This window comes from Lupinus angustifolius, chromosome LG02, assembly GCF_001865875.1.
Source record: "Lupinus angustifolius cultivar Tanjil chromosome LG02, LupAngTanjil_v1.0, whole genome shotgun sequence".
Lineage (NCBI taxonomy): Eukaryota > Viridiplantae > Streptophyta > Magnoliopsida > Fabales > Fabaceae > Lupinus > Lupinus angustifolius.
In genome coordinates this window covers 19,478,024-19,494,534 of record NC_032010.1, presented here as the reverse complement: position 1 = coordinate 19,494,534, position 16,511 = coordinate 19,478,024, and the positions used below count along the sequence as shown (strand labels likewise).

Below are 16,511 nucleotides of genomic sequence, written 5' to 3'. Positions count from 1 at the left end.
TCCTCAATGGTCCATTGGCAAAGAAGTCTATATGTCACAACCTCTTGGTTTTGAAATTTCATGTCACGAAAAAAAGGTATACAAACTAAACAAGGCACTCTATGGATTCAAACAAGCCCCTAGAGCTTGGAACAAACTGATTGACAGTTTTCTTGTGAAGCAAGGATTGTCTAGATGCACAAGTGAACATGGCATTTATGTGAAGGGATCACCTAGTGCAACATCAATAATAATATGCTTGTATGTAGATGATTTCCTCATCACAGGCTGCAAGAAGGAAGAGATAGAAAGCATAAAGAAAGGAGTCAAGACAGAGTTTGAAATGTCAGATTTGGGACCACTCACATACTTTCTAGGAATCGAATTTATGAGAACCAGTAAAGGCATTCTAATGCATCAAAGAAAGTATAGTGTGTATGTACTTGACAGATTCCATATGAAGGGATGTAATTCAGCTGCAACTCCAGTTGAAACAGGGATTGCCTTATGCAGAGGAAATTCAGAGGATGAGGGTGTTGACCCAACTCTTTACAGGCAGATGATTGGTTCACTCAGATATATTTGTAATACAAGACCAGACATAACCTACGGGGTTGGATTGGTTAGCAGGTATATGGAGGATCCTAAACATACTCACATGGTGGCAGTCAAGAGAGTTCTTAGATACTTAAAGGGGAGTGCAGACTTTGGCATATTCTTCCCTACACTGAATGAAGCAGAAACAAAGACATTGCTTGGCTACACTGATGCAAATTGGTGTGGTGATAAAGACGAAAGAAAAAGCACTTCTGGTTATCTGTTCAAGCTAAATGAAGCACCTATAAGTTGGAGTTCAAAGAAGCAAAAAGGAGTGGCTCTCTCATCATGTGAAGCAGAGTACATTGCTGCTTGTTTAGGAAGTTGTCAAGCACTCTGGTTGCAGTCTCTGCTTAAAGAAATTGGATTGCACAATGAAGACTCAATGCTACTAATGATAGACAACAAGTCTGCAATAAATTTGGCAAAGAATCCCATAGCTCATGGGCGTAGCAAGCATATAGAAACTAAGTACCACTTCCTAAGAGATCAAGTGGACAAAGGGCATCTAAGGCTGGAATTTTGCAAGACTGAAAAGCAACTTGCTGACATTCTTACAAAATCATTAAAGAAGAAGACTTTCGAAAATCAAAGAAACCAGATAGGCATGGTTAATCAAGCTAGCATGAATTAGGAAGGTGTATTGGAAAATTGTAATTCATAGAGCTTAGGCAGGTTTGTAGTTATATTAGTATTGGGCTCATTCCTTGTTGTTGGGCCACAATTGTAACTAAGCTCTTTTTATAAATAGAAGTAGTTAGTTGGATGGTAGTTAATCGTTACAACACTCTTACTAAATAAAGCAAGTTCTTCTTCCTCTACATCTTCTTCTTACCAAACTTAGATTTCTCTTTTCTTCTTGAATTCTTTCGGTTCTGGTTCTAACACATATTCGATCAAATGAGCAACTCAAACAAGTTGGAGGTTCATTCTAGCTTAGATCTGTTGGTCCAATCGAATATAGTAACACTGCATTTATTGCAATTTGCACCCCTGAAATCCGATTCCTAAATTCATTACTGACTGGACCCTCTAGTATTGAATTGTTGGAGGAAAAACATATTCTTAATTGAATATATTATTTAATTTAAAATTCAACAACAATTTGGACTCTTCAATTTTTTTTGTCACATGTTACTTAATAAAATAGATGTTGACATATGCAACAAATAGTAGATAATATTGTGTTCTCAATAATATAAGTAGATAACGTTGAGTACGAGACATGTATGTTCAATTCAGATATAATATCCCATATTAATGAATACGGATTGTGACATATGTGTATGCATAAATGGAGACGATTAAATAGCTTCATTTACACGTAATAAATAAACTTATATATCTTGTTATAAGAAACATTAATTAAAAAAATGTCCTCTGCATATTATATTTTTATAAGCAAGTAATTTTTTTAATAACAAAGTAAATAAAGGTATGCATACTATAACTAAAGAGATGAAAACTTTAACGAGGTGATTTTTTTACTTATCTTTCTTTCTGAATGGCGTGAACATATATAGCATTTTTCACTTTTAGTAACACCTCAATAGAACCTAAGCCTTTAATGCCTTTAATGTGCATGCGTAATGACTAAGCACTAAACCTAATTTCCATTTGGTACATTTCATATCTAAGATACACATAATATATCCCTTACTTTATTCTATTGATTCAATTATATAAATATAAAAAAGTATTATAGTAATATATCGGAGTATTTAATTATTAAATGGATAATTATGGAATCCATGAGGCTGAAAATTGAAGTGAGAGAGTTAGTGCCTTGTGCTATTGTAAAAAAATATCTTCTATAGTCTCATATCATGTCTCATATATTGTCGTATATCAATGATAATAAAACAAAACAACAATAACAATATAGTTTTAAATCTTTTAATTGACATACATATTTTCATTGGAATGAAACAACATATGTGATAGGATATGAGATATCAAGTCTATTTTGATTATGAAAACCCTAGGCCTCTCACTAATTTCCTTTTGCTTTTTTGGTTCTATAAAAAGACCATTTCACATTTTTAATTATCACACACTAACTCACAAGTCACAAAGGTCCTTCAATCCCTTTTGTGAGTTTGTATTTACTTTTTGTGTTTCTAATAGAGACATGGAAAATGAGGACCAAAATGGTGAGGGTAGATTGAGCATGATTCGTAAGATGAAACCTTACCTTGCTATGGTATCCCTTCAGTTTGGTTATGCTGGAATGTATATCATTACGATGGTTTCCTTCAAACATGGTTTGAGCCATTGGGTACTCTCAGTTTACCGTCACATAGTTGCTACTCTCATCATGGCTCCCTTTGCTCTTGTCCTAGAAAGGTACCTTTCTTCATGTTTACTTTATGAAGTAATAATATCCTCATACTCTTTTTCTTCACACATCATTTTATACGTACTTTATAACCATGTATTAAAAGATTTTACTTTGGAAACAAGTGTTGAATAATGATAAAAAATATTACAAAGCGAGAGGGTGTTTGGTTCAGAATATATTTACTTTTTCAGAAGGAAAAATAAGTTGTTTCACTTCAAAATGATAATATATAAGGAGGATGAAAGTATTTTTCAGTATAATGCATTTTCTCATTCCTTATGGATAATGAACTAATCTCTTTATGAGTACATGATTACCCATCACAACAAGTGTTGTTATTTTAGGAATCAAACATTTTACCTTTTGACCTGTCTCAGATCCCATAATATCTTATACCACTAGACAAATGTCTTATTGGTAGAGGAAAATATTTGGTAACAATATGTATAAGGATCACATGTCCAAAAAAATTCTTATCTCTATGCTCAAATATATTTCACTAAATAATATAAAAAAATATTTCCATTTTTACGAATTTTTATAATTAAATAACAATTTTTAATTGGTATAAGACAAAAAATGAGACACGGAAATGGGGAGATGTGAATTCATTCCTAACAACATAACATAAATTATTTTTATTACAGTTTTTAGACAAAAAACACACTTAAATTTTTAAGATGAATTTTTTAACATTAAGATTATATTCATTATCAGAAAAGAGTATCATTTGCAATAACAAGACTATATACATCTAACCTCTTCACGTCTCACTAATTGATCCATTATCCTCAAATCTGAACCAAACACATCCATAGTATGAAAAAAGATGCTGGAAAATGGGTATCAATGATCATTTTCTATTTCCCTTCAACACACAACTAACACTTGCATTATGTAGAACAGCTTTTCTGGTTGGTTCACTTTGCTATATGTTGTAACTTTTCCATCTATCAACTTGTAACAATAAGCGTACGTTTTGATTCGCCATCTTTGCAGAAAAGTAAGGCCAAAGATGACACTCCCAATCTTCCTGAGATTAGCAGTGCTTGGTTTCCTTGAGTAAGACTCTTCAAACTCTCTCAACATATTATCAGTTATATTCGCAGAATCGAATCATTGGCCCGTCAAAAACTTTATTTCAAGATCACATGCATCCATTACAATTTTGAACTAACTAGCCTAATATTTTCTCACCGCATAAATGGTAAATGAACAAATATCATTTTTATTAATGAAGAGACAAATAAATATATATTTCTCCCCTTATTTTTAACGATAAAGATTGGTTTCATCGAATCAAATGGATAAATGTGTTATTAAAAGTTGCATTCTTTATAATTCATCTCCAGTATTAGGGTTCAGTCCTATAATATAAGGAGAATGATATTTGTTTTAATTTATATATTTTTTATTAAAAAATAACTTAAAAATTATGGTCATTGAATATGTTTTTTTCCCCTATGTATCATATAATTTAATACTCAGAATTCCATGAGTGTGGCTGATCATTATTTATGTATATGGTATGTTATGGATGAGATAAACAAACTATATAAATGTGATTACAATAACAGAGTTCATTCAGGTTCTCATTGGTTCTGCTTTGTATAGTATCTGACTGAAAACCTTAAAAATTAAAGAATATTCTGCACAATCCATGAATTCCTAAGCCTAACTTGAGTGAAAGTAAGAAACGCGGCAACTCGATAATGGTGCTTCATATTGGCCCACTTTTCTAGTGGACACATCATGCTGACAAAAGGACAAATCACAAAACATAATTTTATCATATTACTAAAAACGGTGTAATGATTTCTGTCTGCAAATAACAAAGTCCACGACAAAGCACAATATTTCCCAATCATGACTTCTTTATCTACCAAAAACTTAAATCATTGTTCTTAAATTAGAAAATAAACTTTCATTGAAAAATGATATATTTATTAAATTGAATTCCTAAGTCAGTATCCATGAAGGCACAATAAAGAATATATTTAATGTTTTAATTAATTAATCGCGCCATGGAATAAAGGTCAGCAAATCCATGTTGGGGTGGTAACATGATGCGTGGAGGGCAAAACTAATGAAGTTTTTAGGAGATTTTATATCAATTTGTTTCAAAAAAAGGAGAAATTATGAACACTTATTTTTTTCCACAAGAAAGTTACCAAACTTAGATATTCAGCAGAGTCTATCGGTATTAGGGTTGCTTTGCTAGATCCAAGCTATAACTGGTTTTGAAGGGTGGTTGGAACTTAAGTTTTAAGTAGAATCAAATAGTTATCAGTTTTGGATTGCCTTTGTTGAGTATCTGAAAAGGCACTCTTACGCTCACGTTAATATTTATAGGAGTATATTAGAGAGAAAAATATATAATATATTATTGTTCTCTTTGAAGTGACTTGCACTCCAAGGAGAGATCTCATCATTGTAGATGATATGGGATGACATGGTCTTGTCATTTTTATAACCTCATGTTAACAATGCTGCAAATTTAGATTCTTTGGCATGTAACTATGGATAATGTGAACCTCTACCTTTAATGTGGTGTGTCCTTGTCTTTTGTGCGAAGAAAGATTCTTCGACATAGTAGGTATTGACATGTCATGTCATGTCCAGTCATGTCGATGTCATCCTTTTTCATAGCTACGTCAGTCACTCGGGTATGACTGACAGTCATATAGGCCAGATCTTGACCGCCTCATCATGATCGATAGTTGTGTAGACCAGATCTAACTTGTATGTCCGATTGTTGACCTTTGACCAATTCTGACACTAAGATGAAACAATTTCCCAATCTGATGACATCATCTTAATCATCTGGGCATGATCGATAGTCGTATAGAACAAATCTTGATCATCTCAACATAATTGACACTCATATAGATCAAGTCTTGTATTCCATTAATTGGCCTCTAATCGATTTTGATACTATATAAAATATTATATATACATATTATTGTGCAAATAATAAAATATAATTGAAAATAAAACTATTTAGCTATTCATAGATGATAAAAAATGAAACTAGAAAGGGAGATCATCATCAAACCCAGAGGTTAGGCATATAATATTATTGATCTCACTGCAAATATAACTTGAGGCGGATAGAGATTCATTGAACAAGAAATATGCCATCCAGCCAAAGTAGGAAATTTGAGCATCTTTCGTACTTGGAGATATACCACACTTCATAATTTAAATTTATTTTTTCCAACATTATGAATTAAATATATATATATATATATATATATATATATATATTCATAAATCAAATATATATTTAGATTACTTTTTCTAAGAATAAATAATATATAGTTAACTAATATTATAAAAAACACTTGTATTATCACTAAATAAACATTAAATCTTTATTTATTCCCACAAATTGTAAAAATTTAAATATTATATATCATAGGATTTAATATTTATGTAATGAAAGATTTTTTACTTTGTTACTACATCATCAATCATTTACAAATACTACTTTCATTAAACAGATAATAATTGTTAAGTTAAGTGCTGTGTAAAAAACCTTGCAGTAGCTAACATTCCAGAGTTAATAACTATTACGTGAATGATGCTAGAAAACTCTTAAACTTCAATTAGATGGACTATTTTTTCTATATTATAAGTTTTGTTTATGGATACAACATGCTGAATTAATTTGTGGATTGATAACTTTGTTGGTGATGAAAAAAACAGGCCAGTGCTTGATCAGAATCTGTACAACATGGGGATGAAGTACACCTCAACGACGTTTGCATCCGCCACCGTTAATGTCCTTCCAGCAATTACCTTTATAATGGCACTCGTTTTCAGGTAATTAAAACCTTCAAAATTACTTCACCATAATATTATGAGTAGATTGTGCGCTTTAGCAAAAGCACAAAACTAGTTCTATTCCTTTCTAGAATCCAACAAGTGACAAATGCCAACTATACTCTGTGGGTCTGTCATTAAAATATATATCCTTGCATAATATGTGATATAAACTGTATAGAGTAATGTTGCTAAATTTTATTAAGCAATTGTTTTAAATACATTCACTACGTGGAACTTGCATCAAATAGTTCTCATAAAAAACATGTTAGAATAATAAATATGTGACTTACAGTCATATTGAATGGTTTAAAGTTAAAAGTTAGTTAGTAGTTATACCATTAAAAAAATATTACATTTATCTTTTAATCTTAATTATTAAAATAAGATTCAATAATCTATATTAACTATTTTTATTTCCTAGTAGACCCATAGAGTCATATGATTATATTCTTCTAATGTGCTATCAGATTAGAAACAGTGAACTTGAAAAAAATACACAGCCTAGCCAAGATAATTGGAACCGCAGTTACAGTATCAGGAGCCATGGTTATGACTTTATACAAAGGCCCTGAGCTTCAGATCATAAAGGGACAAGGTGGTAGCCAACATCATAGTGCCAGCACCGATGCCTCTAACCAACACTGGGTTCTTGGCACACTAATGCTCATTGCAAGTTGCTGTGGTTGGGCTAGCTTCTTTATATTGCAAGTATGTATATATGGCCTATTATGTGTGTGTATATATTTGCATGCACATTATTTTTTTAAGTTGATACAATTTTCATGAACTGGTTAAGAATCTCACTTGTGTTAATGTTGGTGGATTTTAGTCTTTCACTTTGAAGTTGTACCCAGCAGAACTCTCGGTGACATCTTGGATTTGCTTTTTGGGTATTTTTGAGGGTGCAATTGCGTCTCTTATCTTCGAACGTGACATGAGTGTGTGGTCCATAGGATGGGACTCAAGGCTTTTGGCTTGTGTTTATTCTGTGAGTATCTTTCCATGCCAAATGTATACGATAAACTATCGCATGATCGAGAATCATATGATCTTAACCAATAACAAAATGATATATTTTTATTAGATGTCATACTATTAATCAACCATGTAAGAATTTCTCAATATATACAAATTCATTCTCTTAATTAGATCATTAATCAATCATTTAGTCTTTAATGTTTGAGATTAATTAGCTTAATTAAAATTAGGGAGTGGTGTGTTCTGGAATGGCATACTATATACAAGGAGTAGTAACCAGGGAACGTGGACCTGTGTTTGTAACTTCATTCAGCCCATTATGTATGATTATCACGGCAGCATTGGGTTCCATTATCTTAGCTGAGCAAATTCATCTAGGAAGGTAATCATTCAATGCTTAATTAATAGTGCTTATTCAAAATCACAATTTGTTACATTATTCCATGTCCTACGTTATTTATTTTGTGTTGTACAGCATAATTGGAGCTATTATAATTGTGACCGGACTTTACACTGTGGTATGGGGAAAAAGCAAGGACAGTGTGAACACAAAGGATGCAGGGAGAGACAAAGAACTGTCAATAAAGGATGGAACAATATCAGGATCAAACATTTTGGACAGCATAGAGGTCAATGTTCCTGATCAGATGAGGGGAGAAGGGAAGAGTGTCCTACATGGTACAAGATCTTAGGTCCTTTAGGACTATGCATTATAAATGTTCCTACTAATTAAAATGAGGTCAAGAAAGATTCTGTATCTTTCAGAATTGCATGCTTTAGTGGCTGCATTTTCGTATGACCTTTTCTGTAAGCATTTTGATGTTTCTTGAACTTGCTCTTGTCTCTGTTTTTGTCACGTGGGCACTCTTAATTTCCTTTATTTCTCCTTATATTTGTTTTTGTTCTTTACGAGTTGGACTTTGGAGAGAAAAGAATAGGAATAGAAGGTTATGAGATCATACTTATGAAATAATTTTGAGACCTTCTCTTTCATTGTGAAAAAAGTTTCCGCATGGTATAGCAAAGAAGAAGAAGAAAGAAGAAGAAACAGTGAACTAAATGCAAAAGAAAATCAAGAGGAGAAAAGAAGCTTGAACTTTATTGATTGATGCCTTGATTATTGATTAGCTAATTTTTACATACCTAAGCCTACTCTATATTTATACAAGAAAAAAACTATCAACAGAAAAAAAGACTAACTTAATAAGGAAACAAAATTAATAACAGAATTTCAAAAAAAAAATGTCAAAAGAGGAAAGTTTTCTAAATCAATCATTTTCAATCCACTTTTCAATTGGTTGAATCTTTGGGCTCTTTGGGCTCTTTGGACTGGTAGAATCTTCATTCTTCACATTCATTTTATTATCCTTCAAAACTCAATTCACAAACAGAATCCAAAGATGTTATTGAGTTAATAATGTTACCTAGCATAATCCTTGAAAAATATCTTCTACTAAGTCTTAATATACTATTTATTCATAAATAACTTTAACTAAGTAAAATATATTTAAATTAAAAATAAAAATAACTTAATCTAATTTTTTTTTGCAGTAAACGTGTTTTTAATATAAATTAAATAAATATAAAATTAAAATATGACATAAGTTAAAAACAAAATATAAGTGTTCTTTAAATAATTTTATATGAAATTTAAAAATACCTATGCCTGTATGAAATACTTAAAAACAAAAGAGAAATTACTTTGACCAGTACAATTCACATAACCTATTTTCCATCTAACATTATACTTTCTAAAAACAACAAATATTATAATTTGTTAATAACACTATTGTTACAGCTAAAGGTGCACACATTTTTTGGGGTTCGTTCTACACATGAACTAGTTCAAGCTTTTTATTTTAAATATGTTTGGTTTGAGACTAATGTTTGGCCTTGATATGAACCAAACTAACTCATATGTTTGATAGATTCAAAGACATTCACATATTCAACTCAAGAGTGGAGATCTCATATTTCTTTTGGTGTCCCGATGATGTCACAGACTAATCAAAAGATATCTTAATTGAGAAATAACAATTATAAAAATATAAATTAATATTTTATATTATTTAGTATAATTGTATTAGATATGGACATGTAGACAGGTCTCTTTGGGATAGAGAATCCCTTTAGTTCAACTCACATCTCATAGTAACATTGTATTTAGTTTTCGTTACTCTCTTACTTGAAACTCCCTCAATTTTTGTTATTGCATCTCATATATCTTGTCTTTATTGACTTCGAATCACTATCGCTCTTACCTCTCTTAGGGTTATACATAATTATGCCAGAACCAAGTAACACAAGCAACTTAACCCAAACCATACTTTTGGGTTAGTTCAGTTCATTGGGTTGGTTTGGATATTATTTAGGAACCGATTATGATTGGTTTGATTGTTAAGCTTGTCTTTCATTATAATCAAACCAACCAATAGAGCCAATAGAAATAGGAGAGGGCTATTATGAAAACTTAGTTTTAGTTCGCTTCAAAGCGAATTAGTTTGATAGCTATTGGATGGTTAGTCTTTAAATCTGAGCCGTTGTTTTTGTTACCGGTTACTGGTTATCGGAAGTAGTGTTTGTGAACAGAAGTCGTTGTAGCATAGGAAGACTTGTTCTTGTTTCTTAGAAGTCGTGAGAAGGAAGGACGTATTCGTCCTTTGCAGAAGTCGGGACTGACATTACCGACTTCTGAGCGTGCTGGGACAAGGGACATATTACCGACTTTTGAACATGCTGGGACAATGGACTTTAATTTGTTAGACCTTAGTTGTTTTTTGGATTATTTTGACAATGTCCTCCTTTTTGTTTGGGCCTATTTATTTATAATTATGTTAGGCCTATTTATTTGTAATTTTTTAATATAGAAAGTGAATGTTTAGGGGCATTTTTAAAAGAGATGACTCAAATAAAATTGGTAAATAGAAAATGTTAATACAAATTAATTATTTATAACTAAGTTACAATAATAGTAAATTTAATGATTCCCTAAATGACCTCCTGTCCCACACCTAAGTGGTTGCCTATGACAACATGGCCTTCCTCGATGTTCATATGTAGTTTGATGTTCATTTGTATCTGTTTGTCTTGTAGGGAAAATATTATCATCAATGTTGAAAGAACTTCGTTCAACACCATCATCTTGATTAATGTTGAACATGATATCGTTCTGATATACATTTGTTGATTGAGGTGTACCCAATAAAGTATTGATGAAATCACTATTTTCTGTAGAAAATGAGTGACGTTGAGGCATGATATCATCAATGCGATACTGGTGTGATGGTTGACCGTGGAAAGACATTCTCACGGGTTGAATATTATAAGAATCAGACATTGTTTGTTGATACATTGATTGTTGTGACAAATTATGTTGTGACATAAAAGGTTGGTTCGTCATAGGTTGGAATATTGGAGTTTGAGGTGTGGGAGGTTGATTTGGATGGTAGTATTGTTGTTGATTTTGTTGAAAATTTATTTGGCGTGGGTCTTAGAGTTGCAATTCCGCAGATAAAAAGAGTCTAGAAATGGTGAGATACCAATTCATATGTTGGTGTGTGGATTGGAAATTGAATTGGAGGTCCTTGCAAGACTTGATCTTTGTGATGACTCCAATGTTCGATACACTGTGCATGCTTAATGACCCAATTTGCATCTTGATTTCCACGTTTATCAATTCTATGTAGTGCATCGATATTGTTAGATGATTGTGGCACGTCTTGAACCAAACCAAATTGTAGTCTGACTCGATCTTTTTGATGTCACTCGACAATCGAGAAACAAATCAAGGTTGTGCATGCACTCCAGACCTTCTTATCTTGTTGGACATAACAAGGGAGATTGTTGATGTCAGTCTCATAGGGGAGCCATTTGAACTAAGAAATGAAGAGAACATATTGCTAGAGAATTGAAATATTGCTAAAAAGTGTAAGAAATAAGATTTTTTGAATTTTTACGTGGTTGACATCCATATGATCTAAACGTGACATATATCCTGTTAAATCTCCACATGGAATTCCTTGAAAATGGCAGCTGTTGAGACCCCACCTATGTAATTTTGATATTAATTATAATGGAAAGAGGAAATTTTGTTGTTATGAACAAAAATTTGTATACATGAAAATATATATTACCTTGGTGCAAATAGATAAATAGGTAGAAGCTATCATCCCACCATAAGGAAGTGAAGACCAAATCTATATTAATATGGTCCAAGCTACCCTTCATCTAAACACCATATCCAGCTTTTTGGCTTTTTGGGAAACATTCATCTTTTTTATGAATATTTGCAACAATATTTGGACAATGCTTTTTGTATCACTGCTTCAGTTTGGAAAGACAATGTTTTTCCTTCTAATTTTGTTTTTACACTTTAAATAAGAGTAAAAACATAAAGTAACAAAATTACTTCATTAGATAAAGTAACTGCTCACTCTTCACATTCATTTTCAAAAAAAGAACGCTACAACTTCCAACATTTGGACAACTAAGTCTATTGTGTCCAATTTCTCGACATATGCCATATTGGTTACCTCGCTTACCTTTTGAGCTCGTTCCAGCAACTCGTCCTTTAGGACGCACACAAACATGATCCCTTACTTGGTCTTCATTACCAATACCATCGTTTTGAATTGAACTTGAACTTTGTTTCAATCGAAGTCTAATACTTTCATTGTAAACTTTTCCATCATTTCTTTAAAGTCTTCCTCCGTTTTACAAGCAAGGTTACACAAAACTCTACAAATATCACTCAATGTTCCATATCTGCTGCTTTGAATCGACTTTTTACTAAGGTCACACTCTTGAAAATTTAGACATTGAACAACCTTTGCTTTTTTTGTCCACCTATCAAGAACCATACAAGGAGGCAAATGTGTGATGTTGAGAATTAGTAACACAAAAACACTATGACTACATGGCATCCCAAATGATTTCATTCTTCTACATGAACATTTAATGTCCACATTAGAACCGCCATCATAATGGGAAACATGCCATTTTTTGTTGGGGCAATAATGCTTTTCGACTTTGTATATTACATGACTTGATGTTTGGTGGGTAGAAATTATCTTCATTTTTGCAGCTTCCACTAACACTTCAACAAATTCTTTGAAAACCACTCTGATATATAATGAGGCAGCATGACCCTCTAAATTATGATAAGGAGTTTGTAACAACTCATCACCATAAGAAGATTTAAAATCTTCAACAGCCTCATTGTTGCGAATGTGGCTTACACATAATTGAAAGTGATACAAAAACTCGGTCACATTATACCCAGACTTTATGTACCTCCCCATTTGTGAATGTAACCCTTCACATCGTGATGTGGTATGCAAATCAGCATGGAACTTTCCCCGGATAAAAGACTTGACCCACATACTTCTGCAATCATAAGTATGAGCGACCCAAGCATTATTTTGAAGCCCATGTTTGATGATAAGTTCCTCCCACATCATTTGAAATTCAACATTACTTTCTGGAAATCCTTATGAAAGTTCTTCTTCTTGATATTTTTTCCAGCGTTGTTACATATATGCAAAGCGCATAACCTATGCTGAGTTTCAGGAAAAACTCTTTGGATTGAATTCTTCATCGCCAAGTCTCCATTAGTGATAACACACTTTGGTTGTTTCCCATTCATAGCCTCCAAAAAAATTTCTAAAATCCACACATATGTTTCTTCTGTCTCATTTGACACCACAACAGTAACAAATATTGTTATTTGCTTGTGATGATTCACACCAGAAAATACTACGACTGAAAATTTATAATTGTTTCTACCATAGGTTGCATCAAAAGCAAGAACATCTCTGAAAATTGAGTAGTCGAAAATGCTACATTCATCAGCCCATAACAAGTGTTGCAACTTACCTTTTTCGTCTACGGTATGCCTCCAATACATTACAGAATCTGATTTCAATTGCTCCTTCAAGTATTGTAAGGTTGCTTCTGCGTCGCCATTTCCGATCCTTCTTTGCTTCTGGATTTGATTATACATGTCTTTTCTAGAAAACCCAATGTAGTGATAACCACCATATTGGTCAGCAAATGAGGCAAAAATATTTCCCGTTCCAATTCCCAACTCTCTCATCGTGTTCATCTGACCAATATTTGTCTCAGTCATTCTTCGGTTATAAGCTATCATCCCACCATAATATTCACCAACCACTTCATGACTATGTTCATCGGAAAAATAACTCACATACCAACCTCCTTTTTCCTTGTCAACGTGAATCTTCATTCTTGCTAAACAACCACATCTTGTTTCTTTTCTGGGAACCCTCTTTCGAACCACATCATCTTTCTTCTCTCTAAATCCTTCTCTATCACAGAAAAATGATTGCCATACAATTTCACCGTCCTTATCCTGATGAGTATGATATTTTCTTATAGCAAAACCTTTCTTCATACCATACATCTTATAAAATTCGTATGCAAAATCGTTGTTCAAAAACCTAAAATTCTTCACTTCATCTACGTTTAACAATGCAAAATCAATTTCTTCAAAACCCAAATCCTCCTCTGTTTCATTCATATTTTCAGTATCACTATTATCAAATTCATCTACCACCTACAATCAGTAAAATATAACGTTTATATTACTAAAATAAAACAAATGCATTATATATTTTCTTCCATCTAATAGATAAAAACAAACAGAAAATTAATCAATAACTCTATTTTTGATTTACAAAAAATTACTAACAAACAAGGAACAAACAGTACAAATAATAATTACAAATAACAAACATATAACTAACAAAACATATATGACAACATGAGTACTAAATAAATAACAAACTACCTTATATATGCAAGTTCGTCCCTTCAATATATATGTTGGAAGAAGCCACTATATTCCACTATGATGGAAGAAACGTCTATAATATCTCACTATGCATGAACCTAATATAACCATACGTATCACTCAAGTTGTTTCCTCAATAACCAAAGTCAGCCAAGAAGTCGTAACCCCCCATATCAACTTCAGTATTGGACAAGACGTCCCTGAAGTCGTGCATCTAGGACAAGACGTCCCCCTAGAAGTCTTACCTTCCAAAACTGACTTCTAAATGGTTTTCTCCACGGTAGCCGGTAACATCATTTTTTAATCCAACAGTCCTAAATCAGTTCGCATCGAAGCAAACTAATAACGAGTTCGCACATTAGTTTGACCCATAGAAATAACCACAATAACAACATAATGCTATTTAACTAATATTATACACACTCTATATATGATTCACACACTAGCTTAACCACTCCTACATTTCAATTTTAAAACACACACAAACCATAGCTTTGCATAATGATAGAAACTACTTATGCTATATACTAATTACTCTGACTCAAACTATTTCAGAGGATAGAAATTGAAAATAATATTAATATTCAAAATATAGTACTTCAGTGTTGTTAAAATTGTTTCATATCTGTCGATTCAACCTGTAAACCAGTGAATCAGTCATAATACCGATACAGTATAATCATTATACTGATCATGCAATCATATTGGTCAAAACCGACTAAAACTGGTCATACCAACCAATTTTCAATTAAACCGTACCGGTCATACCCGTTAGTTTTTATTTAAAATTAATTTTTAATGAAAATAAAAAAGTATTGGTTTTTTATTGATTTTTCAACATTAATGTTAAAATACTATATATGTATATCTAATTTTGCCGATATTCAATTTAATTAGTGAACTACCAATTAAACTATTTTACCACTATATCAGTACCATAATCGATTTAATAAACAATATTAATAAGACTGCTTATATTCTGCTGAATGTAACATTATAGTCAAAACATTCAATTATTTAAAAAATGTATTATCTACCAGAGTTGTAAAGTTTTATATTAAAACAATATATTATTCATAATTCATACATATTATCTATATTTAAAAGTATGGTCAATAATACATTAACGTGTAAAAATACTCTTAATGCATTTTTCCATTCTTATTTTTTTGGTAGGTACTATTAAGGATATCCTATAATTCTATTGGTAAGAATTAATCTCTTTCAGAGTGTGTGACTGTCTTTTTCAACAAATATTATTTACAAATTGAATTTTTTGACTTCTTGTTATCTTGAAATTTAGTAGGGTCTTACACAACTAGACCACCATTTTATCAATTTTCCAACTCTTATTTAATTCAATGTATTCGTGTAGTGATATTAAAATGAGATGTAATGAATAATTAATGTATTTAATATGTATATATATGGATAATATACATGTTTTTACACTGTCAGTAAATTATCTATCATTTAATAAATTATCTATCATTCAGTAAATTATCTATCATTCAACAAATCATCTATTATTCATATATTAATTACCATTGACTTTCGAATAAAAGCAATACAAATTAATGTTAAATAATGTGCTAAATGTAAAAAAACATAGATCTTATCTATATATATATACTTCTATACTATATATAAAGTCAAAACATGGTGTAACCACCACCATGGCATAATTTATATATTCCTATTTTGCCCTTCAAAAAATTTAATTTAAAAAAACCATATAATCTCATATAACCACCTCAAATATATTAACTATAAGTTGCATATCTATAGTTCTATACTACTTAATAAAAAAAAACCTAACTTTCATGAAGTTATTTTGAATTTTCTTATTTTATATTTTATAACTTCTAATTTTATTGTATAAGTTATACTTTCATCTTTATATATACTTATACTACTAAACATTTATTTCATATTTTATAACTTCTAATTTTATTTTATAACTTCTAATTTCATTTT

At 31.5% G+C, this 16,511-nt stretch overlaps 2 protein-coding genes across 2 annotated transcripts; one reads left to right on the top strand and one right to left on the bottom strand.

Moving 5' to 3' along the window:
- LOC109337983 (WAT1-related protein At1g44800-like) lies at positions 2,616-8,598 on the top strand. The gene is made up of 7 exons (XM_019575105.1): positions 2,616-2,922; positions 3,917-3,979; positions 6,626-6,742; positions 7,213-7,453; positions 7,575-7,733; positions 7,954-8,105; positions 8,199-8,598. The coding sequence occupies exons 1-7, from the start codon at positions 2,708-2,710 to the stop codon at positions 8,413-8,415; spliced, it is 1,164 nt and encodes a 387-aa protein (XP_019430650.1). The 5' UTR covers positions 2,616-2,707; the 3' UTR covers positions 8,416-8,598.
- On the bottom strand, positions 13,179-15,195 carry LOC109327968 (protein FAR1-RELATED SEQUENCE 5-like). The gene is made up of 2 exons (XM_019561176.1): positions 15,181-15,195; positions 13,179-14,297 (listed from the first exon to the last, which is right to left on the bottom strand). Exons 1-2 carry the CDS (start codon positions 15,193-15,195, stop codon positions 13,179-13,181), a joined length of 1,134 nt encoding a protein of 377 aa, XP_019416721.1.